Below are 23,119 nucleotides of genomic sequence, written 5' to 3'. Positions count from 1 at the left end.
TCCATTGGTCCTTGTAGCACCCTAGAATGTCATCATTTCCTGAAAATGGAATAACATTTGCACTTAACTCAATAGAAAATGGAATAAAATCCAATAATGTAATAACTTCATCACTAAGGTAATAAAATATCCTGACTGATATTGTAATAACATTTTTGCCATTGCATTTAACTAAGAATGTTATACTGATTTGAAACACCAGAATGACTATTGGCTTAAATTGCAGACTTTGAGTTCCATGTAATAAATTCCCAATAATGTAATAAGGTATTACATTATCGATAAAAATGATATTACAATATCCGTCAGGATATTTTATTACATTAATTCAATTTAATTTTCTTTGTATAGTGTCTAACACAACAAAAGTTGTCTCTAGACGCTTTCCAGAGACCCAAAACATAAACATAAACCCCAGAGCAATTATTACATAAACAATGGCAGGTAAAAACTCCCCTAGTGGGAGAAAAACCTTAAGCCAAACAGTGGCAAGAAAAACTCCCCTTTAGGAGGAAGAAACCTGGACCTGGACCTGGATCATAAGGGGGGGACCCTCCTGCCGAAGGCCAGACTGGGGGGTCGGGGACGTCAACAGCACACAGCAGGCAGGTGGAAGCAGCACGGGATGACCGGGGGTGGGGTGTGGGGGCCGCAGGCAGGTGGAACCCGGGGGGGGACCACAGGCAGGTGGAAGCAGCAGCGGGATGACCAGGGGTGGGGTGTGGGGGCCGCAGGCAGGTGGAACCCGGGGGGGACCACAGGCAGGTGGAAGCAGCAGCGGGATGACCGGGGGGGCTGGGGGGGCCGCAGGCAGGTGGAAGCAGCAGCGGGATGACCGGGGGGCTGGGGGGGGCCGCAGGCAGGTGGAAGCAGCAGCGGGATGACCACGGGGGTGGGGATCGCAGGCAGGTGGAAGCAGCAACGGGATGACCGGGGGTGGGGACCGCAGGCAGGTGGAAGCAGCAACGGGATGTTTTATTACATTTTCGATTAAGTTAAGTGCAAATTGTATTACATTTTCAGGCGTTATTACATTTTCAGGAAATGATTCCATTCCAGGGTGCTCCAGTCCTCCACACTCATCACCCTCCTCTCTGCCCCCCCCCCAGATGATGTCAGACTTGGAGAGCCCCCCTGCTGTTCCTCCTCGCCAGCCCACATACAAGCTCCACCCCCCGCGTTACTCCTCCTCCTCCTCGCCCCCCGACAGCCCCCCCTTGCTGCCCCCCCGGGAGCCCCTCAACTCCCCCCTGCACCTGCTGCCCCCCCGGGAGCCCCTCAACTCCCCCCTGCACCTGCTGCCCCCCCCTCCGGGCCACTCCCGCTGCGACCTGCTGCCCCAGACCTTCTTCCCCCCCACCACCTCCTCCGTTTGTTCGGCCCTTCCTGCAGTTCTGTCCTCGTCCCCCCCCCTCGCCGCCCCTCCTCCGCTCACCCCCACCTCCAGAAAGATGCCCCTCCTTTCCCCGACCGTCACCTCCCCCCTGGACGGGCCCCCCGGTGCCCCCCCCGCCACGGCGTCCCCAAACTTCCTCCCAAGACCTACAAGAGGGACTCTGTTGGACACGCCCTCCTGTTGGACACCGCCCCCCTGTTGGACACCCCCCCCCCATTGGACATCCCCCCCCTGCACTGTGATTGAGCTGCTGCTGGAAGACGCACAACCAACACTACACCGACCAATCAGGACGTTCTGATCCGGTCGGAACTGAGAGGAACTGGACACGGATCATGTGACCTTATTCTGGAAGAACCTTCATCTGTCTGTGCTGCTTCGTTTCTGTTTTCCGTCTGTGACTTCAGGACCAGGACCAGACCCAACTAGGCCTGACTGGATCAGTTCTGAGGGGTCCTGACTGAACTGGACTGTGGTAAACCTGACTGGGTTGGGCTGGCCCGGCCCAGTACGGCCCGGACTGGACTGGACTGGACCTGACCGTACTCTAAAGGGACTCCCCTGGACGGGTCTGGCCTGAACCTGACGTGACTGAACGGGGCCAGCTGGGACAGGACTGGACCGGACAGAACCACGTTGGCCTGGACCTGATGGGACCTGATCACAGGGACTTCACACTGAGGAGATGTTTCAGGTACTGGTTCTGGTGGACTTGCTGTTGTTGATGATGCTGTAAACAAATATGGTGATCTTTAAAAACAAGGGAATAAACGTGTTTGTATCACCGAGCTGCCTGAGCACAGACCCGACTGTGTTCTTTGAGCCGCAGGGCAGCGGTGCGCCCGGTACCGGTGGAGTTCTGGTCCAGCAGAACCGCTCAACTGGGGTTCTCTCTCAGCAGGGAACCTGCTAATGTGAGCTACCCTCACAAAAACCAGCAGCAGTCCTGAGCTGCGTCCCAACTCCAAACTTCCACCCTAATCATATGCAAAAACAGTATGTGAGATTTTTTATTAGAACATATTCAATAGTATCCGCTATCCATACTCATTCTGGAGAAATGTATTAGTGTGGTGTTGTGCCACACAGGTAGCGCTGTTCAGTTATCAAGAACTATTAATAATTTTATTCAACAATTATTAATAATTAATAAGGTAGATTATTTGGTAACCCTTTCTTTTACAGTACAGTAATAACCAGGTAATACGGTAAGGTAATAATGGTAATTACACTGTAATTACCCAGTAGTACCTTGTATTTACAAGGTAATTACATGGTAACTACCGGGTAATTTACTCAGTAAGTACTAGGTAATTATTAAGTATTTTCTTGTACCATGTAATTATGTGTATTTACCGTGTAATAACATGGTAAATACCTGGTTGTTTAAACTAAACATTACTAGGTAATTACAAAGACATTAGATGGAACTATGAGGGAAATTACAGGTATTTACTAGGTTAATATTGGTAACTACCAGTCAATTTACCATGTAATTACTCTGAAATTACATGTATTATTTCTAAGTAAGTACCAGGTAATTACTAAGTATTTTTCTGCAAACTACCAGGAAATGATAACCTATATTTGAGGTAGTTACCAGCTAATTACACTTCAATGACCATGTAGTTACCTTGTATTTACTATACATTTCATGGATAACTACCGGGTATTTACCCATTCATTATTGATTTATGTATTATCAATGGATTGGTGCATGTACCCCCGAGGGTGTAAATGACTCTACTGACCTTGTAATTAACCTGATAGTTACCATGCTTTACCTGGTAATCCAGGTACTTACCTTGTAGTTACTTGCCCAGTAATTCTATTTCCTAAGTATTTACCCAATAAGTACAGACATTTTTACCTGGCTTTTACTCAGTAATTAAAGTGAAACTGGACTGTAAAAGAAAGCGTGTGTTGTTTCCATAATATTACCTGGTACTTCCTCATTAAGTACAGAAATAATTGGCTGATATTTACCCAGTAATTAAAGTGAAACTGGACTGTAAAAGAAAGCGTGTGTTGTTTCCATAATATTACCTGGTAATTGTAGATTATAATTATAAAGATTTGAACAATTGGCAAAACGTCTGATAATTACCTCCCCTTTACCCCTTTAGAAAGTTGGACCACACCCCCTCACATATCCCTCCTCACACACACCCCCTCACACACACACACCCTCACACACACCCCTCACACACACCCCCTCACACACACCCCCTCACACACACACACCCTCACACACACCCCCTCACACACACCCCCTCACACACACCCCCTCACACACACCCCCTCACACACACCCCCTCACACACACCCCCTCACATACACCCCCCACACACACCCCCTCACACACACACCCCCTCACACACACCCCCCACACACACACACCCTCACACACACCCCCTCACACACACACACCCTCACACACACCCCCCCACACACACACCCCACACACACCCCCTCACACACACCCCCCCACACACACCCCCTCACACACACCCCCCTCACACACACACACCCACACACACACACCCCTCACACACACCCCCTCACACACACCCCCTCACACACACACCCTCACACACACCCCCTCACACACACCCCCTCACATACCCTCCTCACACACACCCCCTCACACACACCCCCTCACACACACCCCCTCACACACACACACCCTCACACACACCCCCTCACACACACCCCCTCACACACACACCCCCTCACACACACCCCCTCACATCCCCTCCTCACACACACCCCCCTCACACACACCCCCTCACATACCCCCTCACACACACCCCCTCACACACACCCCCTCACACACACCCCCTCACACACACCCCCTCACATACCCCCCACACACCCCCCCCACACACACACCCCCACACACACCCCCCACACACCCCCTCACACACACACACCCCACACACACCCCCTCACATAACCCCCTCACACACACCCCCTCACACACACCCCCCACCACCCCCCCACCACACACCACCCCCTCACACACACCCCCTCACACACACCCCCACACACACACCCCCTCACACACACCCCCTCACACACACCCCCTCACACACACCCCCTCACACACACCCCCTCACATATACCCCCCTCACACACACCCCCTCACACACACCCCCTCACACACACCCCCTCACACCACACCCCCTCACAATATACCCCCTCACACACACCCCCTCACATATACCCCCTCACACACACACACCCCACACACACACACACCCTCACACACACCCCCTCACATACACCCCCTCACACACACCCCCTCACACACACCCCCTCACACACACCCCCTCACACACACCCCCTCACAACACCCCCTCACACACACCCCCTCACACACACCCCTCACACACACCCCCTCACATATACCCCCTCACACACACCCCCTCACATATACCCCCTCACACACACACCCCTCACACACACACACACCCTCACACACACCCCCTCACATACACCCCCTCACATACACCCCCTCACATATACCCCCTCACACACACCCCCTCACACACACCCCACACATATACCCCCTCACACACACCCCCTCACACACACCCCCTCACATATACCCCCTCACATATACCCCCTCACACACACCCCCTCACATACCCCTCACACACCCCCTCACATATACCCCTCACATATACCCCCTCACACACACCCCCTCACACACACCCCCTCACACACACCCCCTCACACACACCCCCTCACACACACACCCCCTCACATACACCCCCTCACATATACCCCCTCACATATACCCCCTCACACACACCCCCTCACACACACACACCCTCACACACACCCCCTCACATACACCCCCTCACATATACCCCCTCACATATACCCCCTCACACACACCCCCTCACACACACCCCCTCACACACACCCCCTCACATATACCCCCTCACATATACCCCCTCACACACACCCCCTCACATATACCCCCTCACATATACCCCCTCACATATACCCCCCTCACACACACCCCCTCACACACACACCCCCTCACACACACCCCCTCACATACACCCCCTCACATATACCCCCTCACACACACCCCCTCACACACACCCCCTCACACACACCCCCTCACATATACCCCCTCACATATACCCCCTCACACACACCCCCTCACATACACCCCCTCACATATACCCCCTCACACACACCCCCTCACACACACCCCCTCACACACACCCCCTCACACACACACCCTCACACACACTCCCTCACATACACCCCCTCACATATACCCCCTCACACACACCCCCTCACACACACCCCCTCACATATACCCCCTCACATATACCCCCTCACATATACCCCCTCACACACACCCCCTCACATACATCCCCTCACATATACCCCCTCACACACACCCCCTCACACACACCCCCTCACACACACCCCCTCACACACACACCCTCACACACACCCCCTCACATACACCCCCCTCACATATACCCCCTCACATATACACCCTCACACACACCCCCTCACATATACCCCCTCACATATACCCCCTCACACACACCCCCTCACATATACCCCCTCACATATACCCCCTCACACACACCCCCTCACACACACCCCCTCACACATCCCTCCTCACACACACCTCCTCACACACACCCCCTCACATATACCCCCTCACACACACCCCCTCACATATACCCCCTCACATATACCCCCTCACACACACACCCCCTCACATATACCCCCTCACATATACCCCCTCACACATCCCTCCTCACACACACCCCCTCACACACACCTCCTCACACACACCCCCTCACATATACCCCCTCACACACCACCACCACCTTGTAACAAATACGCCAAAACAGGTGATCTGTCAAAGACTTTTCTTTCTTCAAAAGGATAAAGAAAAAATATAAAGTTCTGTATAAAAACATATTGAACAGTGTAAAACGTATTGCATAGTGTAAAACATAAAACTAGGCACAGGGTTGAAAATATAGGCACATTCAGTCAATCAATGCAACAAATAAAAAATACAGTGCATTCAATAACGATATAACAACATATTTAGATCTCAAACTGGCATGTCAAGGACCCCAGTATTATCTGCATTTGGCCATCGCCCTTAATCTCATTTTTTTTTCCAGAGACCCTCACAGAAGCAAAGATTTGAGACATGTAAACAAAAAACACGGGGCGAACCACAATAAAATAACTTTTCATAAGTTTCAACACAAAATATGACAAGTTAATCATTTGCTTGCATATTTTACCAACTCTGGAGCAGCGTTAGCATACTCGGACGGGAACAGGAAGTTAAGCTTCGTCAATAACGGAAGTAACAGAGGAAGAACGGTGCTCTTCAAAATAAAAGCATAAAAATAAAATGACAGAAGTGCTTAATTCACTCTGCACGTACTGTAATCTGCTGCCATTTACACGCACCACCAGCTGAAAAATAACAGATCTACAAACTTATAGCGCAGCACTCTGCCCTGAGTGCAGCGATATGAGCTACTTTACAATATTTAAAGTAGGTGTTAAAAAATAGCAGATCTACAAGCTCATATCGCTGCACTCAGGGCAGTTGAGCAATACGTTTTACACTGTACAATATGTTTTTATACAGAACTTTGTATTTTTTTTCTTTATCCTTTTGAAGGAAAAAAAGTCTTTGACAGTTCACCTGTTTTGGCGTATTTGTTACAAGGTGGTGGTGGTGTGTGCGGGGGTGTGTGTGAGGGGGTGTGTGTGAGGGGGGTATATGTGAGGGGGTGTGTGTGAGGGGGTGTGTGTGAGGGTGTGTGTGTGAGGGTGTGTGTGTGTGAGGGGCTGTGTGTGAGGGGGTGTGTGTGAGGGTGTATATGTGAGGGGGTGTGTGTGAGGAGGTATATGTGAGGGGGTGTGTGTGAGGGGGTGTGTGTGAGGGGGTGTATGTGTGAGGGGGTGTATGTGTGAGGGGGTGTATGTGTGAGGGGGTGTGTGTGAGGGTGTGTGTGTGAGGGGGTGTGTGTGAGGGTGTGTGTGTGTGAGGGGGTGTGTGTGAGGAGGTATATGTGAGGGGGTGTGTGTGAGGGGGTGTGTGTGAGGGGGTGTGTGTGAGGGGGTGTATGTGAGGGGGTGTGTGTGAGGGGGTGTGTGTGTGAGGGTGTGTGTGTGAGGGGGTGTGTGTGAGGGTGTGTGTGTGAGGGGGTGTGTGTGAGGAGGGATATGTGAGGGGGTGTGTGTGAGGAGGGATATGTGAGGGGGTGTGGTCCAACTTTCTAATTGCGGGGTAAAGGGGATAATTATAATCTACAATTACCAGGTAATATTATGGAAACAACACACGCTTTCTTTTACAGTCCAGTTTCACTTTAATTAATGGGTAAATATCAGGCAATTATTTTTGTACTTAATGAGGAAGTACCAGGTAATATTATGGAAACAACACACGCTTTCTTTTACAGTCCAGTTGCACTTCAATTAATGGGTAACTATCAGGTAATTATTTCTGTACTTAATGAGGAAGTACCAGGTAATATTATGGAAACATAACTCTCCTGTTCCTACTTTGAAAAGAAAAAAAGAACAGTCTTGCAGCGTGCAACCGCCGGGGCAATCTCTCCGATCACGGAGCCTCTTGACGCGGCCTCCAGGTGCGGGAGGGTCCACTGTAATCAGGCTCCCGTTTCAACAACGAGGCGCGGGCTTCACGGACGCTGCCGCGTTCCGGGGCCGCAGCGAGGGGATGCAGAGAGCATGGAAGCCACTCCGATTTCCCGGTAGAATGGTCCGGGGAATCTTCTCCACCCCTCCCAAGGGGGGAAGCCGGCCTGGTCCCAACGTGCCTTTTGGCACGAGGCCAAGCTGGAGGAACTGCTTAGATGAAGGATCAGATCAGAAGAGGGTGAGCTGTGGGAGAAAACAGAGATTTGCGCTCCGCGGGTGCGTGACGTCATCAGCGCCTGGCCAGTGATTGGACTTGCGCCCTTCAGGTGCCTCCCCTCCCAAGGCACACTGGTCCTTGTAGTTTTTCAAGGCGGCCATTTTAGGAGGCACATTAAAGCTGATTTCGGGTTGAGCCGGCTTTAAAGTCGAATTCACATTCACAAAATGTCCATAAGCATTCATAAGTTCAGAATTCACATGAGCACATGGACGGTGATCCAACAGGGGATTGATGGACACTAGCTAAGCAGAAACTTCCCACAATGCAATGCAGCAGTGTTTGGTTGCTAAGTGTTGCGCAGATACGTATATGTCATAAGTATAATATTATATATTAATATAATATGTCATCTTGTTTGGGCCAGGATAAAGGGGAAAGAGCGGAGCTGCTACTGTGACAGCAGTTGTTACCATGGTAACAACTCCCCCTTCCAACGGCAGGAAGTGCCGTGTGGCTCTGAGTAGTATGTCCCAATTAATGCATACTACTGATATTTACTCAAAACTGTGCTGAACTTAATTATACTTTTTGAGTATATACAGGACTGTCTCAGAAAATTAGAATATTGTGATTTTCTGTAATGCAATTACAAAAACGTTATACATTCTGGATTCATTACAAATCAACTGAAATATTGCAAGCCTTTTATTATTTCAATATTGCTGATCATGGCTTACAGTAAGAAAACTCAAATATCCTATCTAAAAAAATTTGAATATTCTGGGAATCTTAATCTTAAGCTGTAAACCATAATCAGCAATATTAAAATAATAAAAGGCTTGCAATATTTCAGTTGATTTGTAATGAATCCAGAATGTATGACATTTGTTGTTTTTTTTTTTTTTTTAATCACAATATTCTAATTTTCTGAGACAGTCCTGTACTGTTTAGTCTGGCATTTGGGACGCAGCGCTGGTCTTTCCACCGCCCCCTGTGGCCATCCGGGGCAGACCTGGAATAACGTGATCCTCCTTAAAAAGGAGACCTGAGCTCAGTGTAGGACCCTCCTGGGGTCGGTAGAAGATGCAACGCCCAGGACTGACTCAAGCCTGAATTACGGTTCTGCGTTAAACCAACGCAGATCCTACGCCGTTGATTTAACGCAGAGCCATTATTCAGCCAGCCGCGCGCGCACGCACGCACGCACGCACGCACGCACACACCTCAGAAAATTAGAATATTGTGATAAAGTTCTTTATTTTCTGTAATGCAATTACAAAAACGTCATACATTCTGGATTCATTACAAATCAACTGAAATATTGCAAGCCTTTTATTATTTTAATATAGCTGATTATGGTTTACAGTTTAAGATTAAGATTCCCAGAATATTCTAATTTTTGGAGATAGGATATTTGAGTTTTCTTAAGCTGTAAGCCATGATCAGCAATATTAAAATAATAAATGGCTTGCAATATTTCAGTTGATTTGTAATGAATCCAGAATTTGACATTTTTGTTTTTGTAATTGCATTACAGAAAATCATCTGAGACAGTTCTGTGTGTATATATATATAAAAACTAGTGAGAAGAGGACAACCAGGATGATGTGCTTCCACCCAAAGTCCAAAAAAGTAAATAAAGGCTTCATCTCCACCCTGCAGGAGTCTCAGGTACAACACCACCCAAACTCAAACAACATTGCTACGTGGTCTCATTCTGTGTGCTTTTATTTTGAAATTACTTTATTAATCAAATATAATTAAACTAGTTATCTGAGAAATAAAAAAGACAATTCCAGAAAATTAACCCAGACTGATGATTACCAGAAGTACGGTGAACTTTCATTGGACAAGACGACTCAGTGGACCAGCACTCAGCTGGACCGACTAGACGGATCAGTCTCTGGATCCGGATCAGTCTCTGGATCCGGATCAGTCTCTGGATCCGGATCAGTCTCTGGATCCAGATCAGTCTCTGGATCCGGATCAGTCTCTGGATCCGGATCAGTCTCTGGATCCGGATCAGTCTCTGGATCCGGATCAGTCTCTGGATCCGGATCAGTCTCTGGATCCGGATCAGTCTCTGGCCGCGGCCCCGGAAGGTCCGGTTGGATCCGGATCAGTCTCTGGATGTGGTCCAGGATGATCCGGTTGGATCCGGATGAGTCTCTGGCCACGGCCCTGGAGGGTCCGGTTGGATCCGGATCAGTCTCTGGATGCGGTCCAGGATGATCTGGTTGGCGCTGCAGCAGTCGTCGGGTCCGTACGGAGCCAGGACCGTCAGGACCCCGGCCACCCTCAGCTCCTCGTCCTCCTCCACCACAGGAACCCGGTTCTGCTCCAGCCAGCGGCGGACCGCGGCCCGCCTGGCCCTCAGCTCCGCGGGGTCCAAGGGGACGGTCGCCGTGGAGAGGAAGGTGGTCTGAAGTCGCTCTGCCGTCTCCTCGTCCGCCGCCTGCAGAACCTGCACGTCCTCCACAGCGTGACCCAGCACCACGCGGACGGAGGAGCCCGACTCCTGGAAGTTGACCAGGACCAAGCTGGGGGGACAGGGCAGATCCAGATTAGGCCAGGGCCAGCTCGGATTTACACACAGGATTAATAGAATAAATTAACTTTTACACCATATTCTAGTGGAATTATTGAAATAAATTAACTTTTACACCATATTCTAGTTGAATTATTGAAATAAATTAACTTTTACACCATATTCTAGTTGAATTATTGAAATAAATTAACTTTTACACCATATTCTAGTTGAATTATTGAAATAAATTAACTTTTACACCATATTCTAGTTGAATTATTGAAATAAATTAACTTTTACACCATATTCTAGTTGAATTATTGAAATAAATTAACTTTTACACCATATTCTAGTTGAATTATTGAAATAAATTAACTTTTACACCATATTCTAGTTGAATTATTGAAATAAATGTAACTTTTACACCATATTCTAGTTGAATTATTGAAATAAATTAACTTTTACACCATATTCTAGTTGAATTATTGAAATAAATTCACTTTTACACCATATTCTAGTTGAATTATTGAAATAAATTAACTTTTACACCATATTCTAGTTGAATTATTGAAATAAATTAACTTTTACACCATATTCTTCACCTGTATGTATATTATACATCTGGGCTGAAGGACATACATAGCATAGGAGGATATTTCAGTTGCTAGTATGGTTGTCTATGCTATTAAAGCACTTTAAACTTTAAATCGAAGCATTTTGTTGTTTCATATAAAATAAACACATTATTATGCAGTTTAGAAGTTTTGGGGCTTTTTTTTTTGGCTCCTGCGCTGCTGAAATCGGGCGTCCCTTATTTCTATTTGTGAAAGGTGGCAGACCCGGTCTCACCTGGCGGACACCGGGTCCACGGAGAGCAGCCAGCCGCGGAGCTGCTCTCCCGTCACCGTCGTCACCGCCACCTGCGCGTCCAGGAAGCGGAGCCAGGTCTGCGGCCCCGAGCTCCGCCAGCCGCCCGGCCTCATGGTGCTCATGGTCCGCGGCTGCGCAGAGACCAGCAACACTTCCAGGGAGCCGCAAGTCTTCTTCTGCGCCGTCTATCTGCTCATTTAACAGCAGCTTCCACCCCGACTGGTCCACCTGCGCCCCCTGCTGGTAAGGAGGGGACTTGAGCTCAGGGCAGGAACTCCCGGGGCTGGTACAATAGACCCTTTTTGTGTTTGTAAACAATGATGACGTAGAACCAGAGCCGGATTAACGCAAAGGCAAAGTAGGCATGTGCCTAGGGCCCGATTGACAGGGGGGGCCCAGACAGAGGGACAAAAAAAAAAAAAAAAAAAATTATTTTTTTTGTCTGCACACATATTAATTGATAATTGATTGTTGATAACATGCCGGTAAAAACCTAAGGGATATATATATGTGCATTATTACTATATTTAATATACATACATACATATATACGCATACATACGCACAGGGCCGCCGCAAGGGATGTGCGAACTGTGGAACCGCACGGGGCCTCGCGCCCCACGGGGCCTCGCGCTATGGGCCATTTTTTTTTTCCCCAATTTTTTTTTTTCGTTTTTTCCCTTATAAATATCAACAGTCACGTTCCATTACAGACCTAAATGTGTACTAGTCTGTGCATATCAATAAATATATGTGCAATGATGACGCGTGTCTGTTGTTCAATACAACTGATCGGACCAAGCGCAGACACAAGCTAGTCTGATCCAGACGGGTGGAGTTGGAACAAACTGTCACACAATGTCGAGAGAACGAGACAGACACAGGAAATTTCCATCAGGGGATGAAAAAAGAAAAAAACTAAAGAAAATGGAAGAGTTTAATGTCTCTCTGAAAGGCTCGTTTGATAAATTTGTTACAAAAATCACCGATCCGACCGGGTCTCAAGCAGCCATGGGGCCCCGCGTCGAGGCAAGAGATGATAATGAGGCAGGGGAAGGTATCCAGTATTTTGCTTATTGGAGAGTTAAAATTGCGCATATAGACACCCGATTCGACCCGAAAAATCCCAAAATGTTGCCCTCCCCCCTACACCGCGGAGCTGCGGAGCCTCCAACCCGGACTGAGAGGGTCATGAGCGGCCAGCGGATCCCCGAGCTCCCGGAGCGGCTCCTGGAGGATCGGGACCGGCTCCTGGAGGTTCTGGAGGATCGGGACCGGCTCCTGGAGCTCCCGGAGGATCGGGACCGGCTCCTGGAGCTCCCGGAGGATCGGGACCGGCTCCTGGAGCTCCCGGAGGATCGGGACCGGCTCCTGGAGCTCCCGGAGGATTGGGACCGGCTCCTGGAGCTCCCGGAGGATCGGGACCGGCTCCTGGAGGATCGGGACCGGCTCCTGGAGCTCCCGGAGGATCGGGACCGGCTCCTGGAGCTCCCGGAGGATCGGGACCGGCTCCTGGAGCTCCCGGAGGATCGGGACCGGCTCCTGGAGCTCCCGGAGGATCGGGGCCGGCTCCTGGAGCTCCCGGAGGATCGGGACCGGCTCCTGGAGCTCCCGGAGGACCGGGACCGGCTCCTGGAGCTCCCGGAGGATCGGGACCGGCTCCTGGAGCTCCCGGAGGATCGGGACCGGCTCCTGGAGCTCCCGGAGGATCGGGACCGGCTCCTGGAGCTCCCGGAGGATCGGGACCGGCTCCTGGAGCTCCCGGAGGATCGGGACCGGCTCCTGGAGCTCCCGGAGGATCGGGACCGGCTCTGGCCGGCCATGGAGAGCCTGCGGCGGCGGGCGGAGCAGGTGTGCGGGGTCCCCGGGGCGGTCCCTCCCCTACACCGCGGAGCTGCGGATCCTCCAACCCGGACTGAGAGGGTCATGAGCAATGTTCCCTCTAAACTGCGCGCGTGCGCAATTGCGCACTGCCCGCATATTCTCAGCGCACAAGAAAGTCTATCCAGCGCAGTGCTTTAAGTGGGCTGGTACGCGCCGGTACGGAGTACCCCCACTTCTCATTATTAGCCTCTGGCGTACCGGGACCTTTTACGCCGTACCGGGACTTCTCATGAGCTCAGTTCTCTGTTCTCTCCTTGTGATTTGGCTACAGTGGCGTCGCAACGCGACTGCCCCTCGTGAGACGTTCACTCGCAAAGCCTGATTTATGGTTCCGCGCTAAATCGACGCAAGGACCACGCCGTAGGAAACGCTGCGACGCGCAACATACGTGCACGTCGCCGCGTACCCTACGGCGTAGGCTCTGCGTTGGTGTAACGCGGAACCATAAATCAGTTTACGGACGTCCCGCGAGTCGAGAGGAGGAGAAGTGTTGAAGGATTTGGGGAATACAAGGAGCTGTGGGGATCCCGGACACGAGAAAGTCTGAAGCCTCTGCTAAAAGCTGTCCATACCATTGCTGTGTCTACCAGCAGTACTGGAGTTGAGCGGGGATGAGGGGGGGTGGCATCCCCTCCTGAAATAAAAACGGTCCAAATCATCCCCCCCTGAAATAAAAACAGTCCAAATCATCCCCCCTGAAATAAAAACGGTCCAAATCATCCCCCCTGAAATAAAAACGGTCCAAATCATCCCCCCTGAAATAAAAACGGTCCAAATCATCCCCCCCGAAATAAAAACGGTCCAAATCATCCCCCCCTGAAATAAAAACAGTCCAAATCATCCCCCCTGAAATAAAAACGGTCCAAATCATCCCCCCTGAAATAAAAACGGTCCAAATCATCCCCCCTGAAATAAAAACGGTCCAAATCATCCCCCCCGAAATAAAAACGGTCCAAATCATCCCCCCTGTAAAACCTCAATCCCCCCTTTCCATCCCTTATGTCATTTCATCAATGAATGTGGTTTTACTGCTATTTCAACATTTAGAGTCATCACCAGAAAAATAACACCAGAAAAATAACTTATTTGACAATATTCACCTGTTTTAAGTAAATTTTCACTTGAAATAAGTAGAAAAATCTGCCAGTGGAACAAGATTTATCTTCTTATTACAAGAAAAAAAATATTGTTCCACTGGCAGATTTTTCTACTTATTTCAAGTGAAAATTGACTTGAAACAAGTGAAAATGGTCAATTAAAACAAAATTTTGTCGACATTTCAACTTTTTTCATAAAATCTTTGACTTTTTTTTCTGAAAATTTCAACTTTTCCCTGGACATTTTGACTTTTTTTCTCTAAATTTTGACTTTTTTCTCAAAATTTCAACTTTTTTTCTCGACATTTCAATTTTTTTTCTCAAAATTTCGAGAAAAAAGTCGAAATTTTCACCTGTTTCAAGTAGATTTTCACCTAAAATAAGTAGAAAAATCTGCCAGTGGAACAAGACTTTTTTGCTTGTAATGAGAAGATAAATCTTGTTCCACTGGCAGATTTTTCTACTAATTTCAAGTGAAAATTTACTTGAAACAGGTGAAGATTGTTGTTTTTTCCAGTGATGAGTCTTGTTTTAAGTGTAATGAGATACTTAAAAATAAAGCGTGCATATCTGATGTTGCTCACAGTCGTCCTGAGTTTGCTCAGGGAGCTTGTGTGTACGCCCAGATACATGACAGATTAGAGGGAACATTGGTCATGAGCGGCCAGCGGATCCTCGGGCTCCCGGAGCGGCTCCTGGAGGTTCTGGTGGATCGGGACCAGCTCCCGGAGCTCCCGGAGCTCCCGGAGGATCCGGAGCGGCTCCGGCCGGGTGTGCGGGGTCCCCGGGAACCCCCCCGGGTGGGACCCGGGGGGCTTCTCCGACCGCTTCCTCCTCAAGTTCCTGCGGGCCAGAGACGTCGATGTCCCGCTGTCCCTGAAGGTACGAGCCGCTGCAGGAGCACCGCTTTCTCTGAAATGGTTGTGATTCCTGTCTGAATCCTATAAAACTTTAGTCCGCTGGTGGAATAGCGATTCGTACAACCGTATACGCAACAACCAGACATGTTGATGCTGGGAACAGTTTGTTAAATGCCTGCTAACCAGTTGTTTCAGTCAGAACTGCAGGAGAACAACGCCACTTCCGTTGCCAAAATGCGCGCGCAACATTATGTGACGTAGGCTGAAAAAGGGTCTATTGAACATTCAGAAAAGATTTAAAAAAAGAGAAAGCAAGTATAGCTAAAAAGGAAGAGAGATTTAAAAAAAAAAAAACAAGATTCAGGACTAAATTGATGGAACGTTGTGTTTCTGTGAAAGGAATCAGTTTATGGAACAATCTGAATAAAGAAAACAAAGAATCCAAATCAAACATTACATTCAAAAGAAATATTAAAGCCTGTATGTTAAGTAAATATAATGAAATATGTTAGTTAAGTTTGATTGACATACCCATAGACGGCGGTAATTTTATTTTATTTTAGTTTTTTATTTACTTAGTTGTTTTTTTTTTTTATTTGTTGTTTTATTTGTTATTTGTAAATGTATGTCTTGGAAAAAGCGGCAGATTAGATAAGATTCTTCTTCTTTCTGCTCCCTTTTCATTCACAATTTATGAACAATTGTGTTTGTATTTGTATTGAATTGTTTGGTTTATTTTTATGAATGAAATAAAGAATAAAATGAAAATGAAATGAAATGAATTGAATTGAAATTTTATTTCGAACATGAAACAGTAGTGAATACAAAACAAAACAATAATAATCAATAATAAATAACTGTTGATAAGAACAAAACAATATATACAGTATATTGCAGCATCCAAGTCCAATGGGGCGTCCGAGTCTCAATGCAACGTCTGAGAGTCAATGCGGCGTCCCAGTCTCCATGTAATAAACCAGCTGGTGGAATAAAGATAAATGAACAAGACAGTAACACCGATGAAGAGGAGATCACTGCTCTGCTTTTCTTGTGATCTCGGTAAAGAAAACAGCGCGATCGGAGATGGTTTTGTCGGGCCGTTCAACCAGAGCCGTCGGGAGACTGGAGAGCTCTTAGTCCTGCTGATGCAGCAACAGATGATTAGAAACAGCGGAAATATTTCTACATTTCCTCCGTTTGGTTTGACGACTTGGGATTGTCCCGCTGATTCAGCTCAGAACCAGACAGACGGCAGCAGAGAACTGGCCGTCATCCTGCGCTGCCTAACAGGGGACGAACTGCAGCAGACAGGTGGAGCAGCCCACACATGTCGTCAGGAGATTAATTTACCGAAATACCTGGAGCAAAGTCGTGTCGGTGGAGCGATGACCTCTGTATCCAGCTCACACGTTTGATCGGTGGGTAAAACCCCCCAACAGCACCATCACCGCTGCATCTTCCAACTAGCACCGACATGGCCAGCACGACTCTATCACCAGGACTGAGTTGATCTTCTATATATATATGGCAGTTCGTCGTGGCCGACGTTAACTGTTAATGTTCAAGTTGAGTGCCTCCTCTGGCAGGCTCTCATGTGGGCCTGCAGACCCGCTAAGGATCCGCAGAAGCGCTGGCATATCGTGCAGCGGAAATCACTTGCTGAAGCTACGTTGTGTCTACGATCATGCGCTCTTTGGTACTCTGTCTCACGTTGCTTCTCAATTGAGGTCCTTGCATTTTTCAGCAGTTCTCTCCATCTTCCCCTGTCCGATGCTGCTTCCTCCCAGGTTTCATAGGGTATTCCCGACCTCTTCATGTTCCTTTTCAGCATGTCTTTGAAACGAAGTTTCTGTGCATTTGTAAAACTTGTCCTGTGCATTTGTCAATTATGAGACTGTTCTAGCTCCATAATCTTCCGCCGCTGTTTGTCGCATGTTTGTCACTGTGCAGCGGCAATGTCACATCATAAATGTGAGGATAACAGCTGCTCAGCTTCTCTTCAAAACAGTCCGCAAGTTTCCGACCTCTACGTCAAGTCACTTGTGGTCTGCGGGTATCGGACCGGGACCAGCGCCACTTGCAGGCAGAGCGAGAACTGCAGGTTGCGTACGTGTTCAGTGTCTTTTGGAGAACGTGCCAAAAGGGAACGCAGGATACGCCATGACTGGGCTATGATGTGTACGCGTATGTGTTCTGATGTTCTGAACAGCAAGTATATTCGCCCCCTAATGCTGGGCATGCACTGTGCGATATTTTAAATCATTCCAAAGTGGGAGACATCGAAGATGCTCAGCTAGAACAAACGCGCTGCCTTGACAATTTGTGCCATTCTGTGTGGTGATAAATCAAAAAAGATAAGACGACGTTGTGTTTGGATAAGGAATTGGCTGGGCAGACGTGGGAAGTACAGTCTTTCTTTTTCTGCTATTAAAACATGATTTGTGGGCTTCCGGTTGGTGAGCAGATGGAGTAGATGTGTTTTGCGAGTGCTCCCGTGAATGCCAAACTTTTTAAACCACCAAGCCCCCAAACTTTCAAACTTTTTCCTTTAAAAAGGATTCCCTGTTGTTGTTTTTCTTTTTTTTTGTCTTGAACGAGCCAGATTACCTCCGAGATGGCTTCGAAGAGCGGCAAGTCGGGCAAAAAGGACGATGCTGGCGCTGTCTTAACCCTTGGCGGCCATTACCACGCTGCTGGAGGAACACCGAGCTGCCCTGGCCACCGAGTTCTGAATGAATGAATGAATGAATGAATGAATGAATGAATGAATGAATGAATGAAAATATATTTATTTCGGTCAGGTCATTCATAATGTAGTCACCACTGAAAGCATTAGTTCACATAAAAAAAACAAACGAGACCTAACCGAAAAGGAATAGGCTGAAGCTATTGCTTATTTACGCCTACCCTTCTCACATGATCAACTTATTCAGATCAAAACATACAAAACATAATATAAAAAAATAAATCATATTGTTTACACAATCCCAAAACATAATTCCGTAATAGTTTCATCTACTGGTTCCCTCATATTTTTCAAACACTTTAAACTTAAACAAACGTTTGAAAGCATAAATCGACTGGCACATCTTCAATTTATCATCAAGTGCATTCCATATATTTACTCCCCTTACAGTAATACATTGATCTTTAATTTTAGTCCTAGACTTTGGTTTTACAATCATACGATTCCCTCGAAGCTCATATCTACTTATCCTTATTTTAAACATACTTACAATTTTACTAGGTAACAATCTGTTGAACACTTTGTACATTATCAGTGCTATTTTGTATTCCACTAAATCCAAGAATTTAAATGCCCTTAATTTAATAAATAATTCGTTTGATGGTTCTCTATAATTTGATTTTGTGATAATCCTTACCGCTCTTTTTTGAAGAATAAAGATCGGTTTAGTATGGGTAAAATATGCACTCCCCCATATTTCTAAACAGTATGTAATGTATGGAAAAAACATAGTGCAATACAAAATATACAAAGCACGCTGGTTCAACATATCTTTTACCTTATATAATATGGCTATCGATTTAGCTAATTTAGATTTGACATGATTAATATGCATCTTCCAATTTAATTTATGGTCCATGATGACACCTAAAAATTTTGTCTCAAACACCCTTTCTATTTCTTTATCTTCTATTCTCAATTTAACTACCTTATCTATTTTACGGTTCCCAAATATCATAAACTTTGTTTTACTTATATTTAAAGATAACTTATTTACATCAAACCATTTCTTTACGAGTTACTTTACGAGTTTCATCTCAAGTTCAAAAATACTTTCAGTCAGCTCGACTCCAAACTCGACCAAACGCGGCTCGCGGTCGAGGACCATGGCCAACGTGTTTCGTCCCTTGAACTCGCCACAGAAGACCTCAGCCAGCGAGTTACGGACCTTGAAGGCATCTGCTCGACTTTACGAGATGATAATGCTCGGCTAAAGGCTAAGGTCGTAGATTTGGAAAGCCGAAGCAGGAGGCAGAACATCCGTATCCTGGGTTTACCGGAGTCGACTGAGACCGGGTCTCCTACGGCTTTCTTCTCCAAGCTGCTGTGTGAGGTGTTCGGGAATGATACGCTGCCGTCACCGCCAGAAATAGACAGAGCGCATCGCTCTCTCGCTGCCAAGCCGGCCCCGAGACCGCGTCCCGTCATCCTCCGCCTGCACCGATACCAGACCAAGGGAAGGGAAGCGCGGCGGAGAGGGAAGCTGGAATATCACGGCCACCCGATCCGGGTCGTGGAGGATTACAGCCCCGAAGTTGCCAGCCAACGAGCGGAATACAGCGGAGTTATGTCGGAGCTTTATCAGGGTCTGGGTCTGAAGCCGGCTCTGCTCTTCCCCGCCCGGCTCCGGCTCACGCTGTCCGGGGGAGCCAGAAAGTGGATCGGCTCCGTGGATGAGGCGCGCAAATTCATCACGAGTCGCAGCAAATCTCCAAACCCGCCGTAACGGGACTGTTGAACGCTTTCACAGCTCCACTCTGCGGCTCGGTGTGGTTCACTGGCGCTCACTGACTTTTTTTTTTTTTCTCTTTTTTTACGTGAGTCATTATAATAATCCTGAGGGGAGGGTGAGTACCCCCGCGACAACTGTTTTTGCTTTTTCAGTCTTTTTTTGCCTGAAATCTTTTCGGGGTTAGTGTGTTTAGAACCTTATTTTCTCTGTTGTTAGTTTGACTGCCCCTTTGCAAATGTTATTAATTTGCAGTTCTTTTTGGCTATTTAGGGGAAAGAGGGAAAAAAATAAAAAAGTAGTGGAGAGGGAGAGAAAAAAACGAAAAAATAAAAGCTTTTCCAATTTATCTATAAGTTTTGTAATAATTGTAAGCTGTTAACCTTACTTTTACGCTGCTTAAGTCGGAAGTTTTATATTTTATACTTTTGTACAAATATTTCTGGGCTCATATCGGGACTTCCAAGTCAAGATTTGAGAGGGTATTTCTTTTTTTTTATTTATATCTACACGTTTTAAGGTGCTAATTTCATATATGTATATATCCATGATACGGGAGCAAAAGCTATTAGTGTGTAGGACAGGAAGATCATTGCACTTTGTTTGTTTTGAAGAGCTTGCTGCTTTTTTTATTTTTCTATAGCAGCTGTCTTAGTTGGGGTGGGTGGGTTGGGGGGATATGTCACTGCCAGAAACTTTGCATTAACTCTTTTCAACTCATTACTTAATGCGGGTCACATTCAACCTCCTTTCCGTTTTCTTTTTTTTTGCCTAGGTCATTGTGCTCACCTCCTAATTTTTCTTCTTAGATATTATGAATAGATACTTGAAGCTGGTGAGCTGGAATGTTAAGGGTCTGAATCACCCTGTTAAAAGGAAAAGGGTCTTCTCACATCTAAAACATCTTAAAACAGAAATAGCCTTTCTACAAGAAACTCATATTCGCAGTTCTGATAATAGCCGCCTGTTCCCGAGGTGGTCAGGGCAGGGATTTCACTCCTCCTTTCAAGCTAAGGCCCGAGGAGTTTCAGTTCTGATCAGTCAGGATGTTTCATTTGAGCAGCACAATGTGAAATCTGACAAGTTTGGTCGCTACGTGATCGTCTCTGGGAAATTATTCAATACATTGGTCGTACTTGTGAATGTTTATGCCCCTAATGCAGATGATGCAGTCTTTTTTGAACAACTGTTTTCACTGCTCCCTGACCTTAATACATATTCTCTCATACTTGGTGGTGATTTTAATTGCTGGCTCGACCCAGTTCTAGACCGATCCTCTACCAACCCCGGCACAGCAAGTAAGTCAGCCCGTCTTATTCAGGCGTTCCTTTCTGACTACGGTGTTTGTGATGTGTGGCGTTCTTTACATCCATGTGACAGAGAATACTCTTTTTTCTCACAAGTGCATCACACATACTCGAGGATTGATTATTTTTTTATTGATAATCAACTGATTCCCCTGGTTCATTCCTGTGCTTATCAGAGCATTGTCATTTCCGACCACGCTCCTGTGGTCCTAACCATGTCCCTTCCTGACCTACCTCAAAGAGACAGACAGTGGCGATTCAATTCAACTCTGCTGTCGGACAGAAATTTTGTTAAATCAATAAAAACGGAAATAGCCTTTTTCCTATCCACGAATATGACTCCAGGAATGTCTAGTCTAACTGTCTGGGATTCCCTCAAGGCTTATCTCCGGGGACAAATTATATCCTACACTGCTAGGGTGAGGCAAAAATCTTATAGGGAGCGATCAGACCTTGCCCGCCAAATCAAAGAGGTCGATGAAAAATATGCTCGGACTAAATCCCCAGATCTTTACAAAAAGCGGCTAGAACTTAAAACTAAATTTGACCTGCTTACCACTCACCCAATTGAACAGTCACGTCTGAAAAGTAAAACCAGGTTTTATGTTTATGGAGACAAATCTGACAAATTATTAGTCAACCAACTTAAAGGCTCTAAGGCTAAACAAAATATTTCTAAGATTCGATTACCAAATGGCCATGTAACTACAGATCACTTACTCATAAATGAAGCATTCAGGAACTTTTATACCCAGCTATACACCTCGGAATCTCAGACTGATCGAGATGAGATTGCAGACTTTTTAAATAGTCTCAGTATTCCCAGTCTTTCACCAGATCTAAGGAAGACATTAGAAGAACCGATATCCCTGATGGAGATAACTCGAGCCATTTCTTCACTGCAGTCGGGTAAATGTCCTGGCCCTGATGGCTTCCCGGCGGAATTTCTAAAGAAATTTTCTACTCTGCTTTCCCCATTGCTATCTACAGTTCTTTCAGAATCCTTCAGCCACGGTTCCCTCCCTCCTTCTTTTTCAGAGGCCTGTATCACCCTCATAGCTAAAAAAGGGAAGGATCCTACTGAATGCGCCTCCTACAGGCCCATCTCCCTCTTAAACACAGATGCTAAAATCTTAGCTAAAGTCCTAGCCCATAGGCTGGAGAATGCCCTCCCCACAATTATATCTGAAGACCAAACTGGCTTCATTAAAGGTAGGCAGTCTTACTTCAACACAAGGCGACTGTTCAATATTATCTACTCTGCCTCTGAGGCTATCCCTGAATGCGTTGTCTCTCTGGATGCGGAGAAAGCATTCGACCGCGTCGAATAGGATTATCTCTTTGCTGTGCTGGACAGGTTTGGTTTTGGTCCGAACTTTGCTCTGTGGATTAAACTTCTCTATTTGTACCCAACAGCCTCAATTCGTACTAACTCTCAACGGTCAAAACCATTTAATCTGCATCGTGGAACCCGTCAGGGGTGCCCCCTTAGTCCCATGCTTTTTGACATGGCTATCGAACCGCTTGCCACAGCGCTCCGATCTTGTGAGGATGTGTCCGGTATCTGGAGAGGTGGCAGGGAACATAAGGTCTCGCTTGCCGATGCCGATGACCTCTTGCTTTTCATCTCTCACCCTCTGGCCTCATTACCCCCTGCGCTGTCACTTCTCAGTCAGTTTGGGAAACTCTCAGGCTATAAACTGAATCTCAGCAAAAGTGAGCTTTTCCCTACCAATCTCGAATCGCATGCTTTAGACCTTTCCAATTTTCCCTTTAAAATCGTAAATGACAAATTCTCCTATTTA

The 23,119-nt window shown here is 47.0% G+C and overlaps 2 protein-coding genes across 9 annotated transcripts in view; one reads left to right on the top strand and one right to left on the bottom strand.

Moving 5' to 3' along the window:
• Window positions 1–23,119, top strand: part of LOC133449012 (son of sevenless homolog 1-like) — a 211,294-nt gene that overhangs the window by 140,509 nt on the left and 47,666 nt on the right. For 6 of the 8 annotated variants that reach the window (XM_061728110.1, XM_061728132.1, XM_061728102.1 and 3 more), the window contains one exon: window positions 1,110–2,184. The exons of the other annotated variants lie outside the window; for them this stretch is intronic. In XM_061728110.1, the coding sequence (XP_061584094.1) occupies window positions 1,110–1,697 (588 nt within the window). In that variant the 3' untranslated portion in view covers window positions 1,698–2,184. Of the gene's footprint in view, window positions 1–1,109; window positions 2,185–23,119 lie in introns of those variants that run through there. 8 annotated transcript variants of the gene reach the window in all.
• gemin6 (gem (nuclear organelle) associated protein 6) lies at window positions 10,005–11,851 on the bottom strand. The gene is made up of 2 exons (XM_061733159.1): window positions 11,671–11,851; window positions 10,005–10,834 (listed from the first exon to the last, which is right to left on the bottom strand). Exons 1-2 carry the CDS (start codon window positions 11,811–11,813, stop codon window positions 10,414–10,416), a joined length of 564 nt encoding a protein of 187 aa, XP_061589143.1. The 5' UTR covers window positions 11,814–11,851; the 3' UTR covers window positions 10,005–10,413.

The sequence above is a fragment of the Cololabis saira genome, chromosome 1 (genome assembly GCF_033807715.1).
Source record: "Cololabis saira isolate AMF1-May2022 chromosome 1, fColSai1.1, whole genome shotgun sequence".
In the NCBI taxonomy this organism is placed as follows: Eukaryota; Metazoa; Chordata; class Actinopteri; order Beloniformes; family Belonidae; genus Cololabis; species Cololabis saira.
This window is presented reverse-complemented; position numbering and strand designations above follow the sequence as displayed.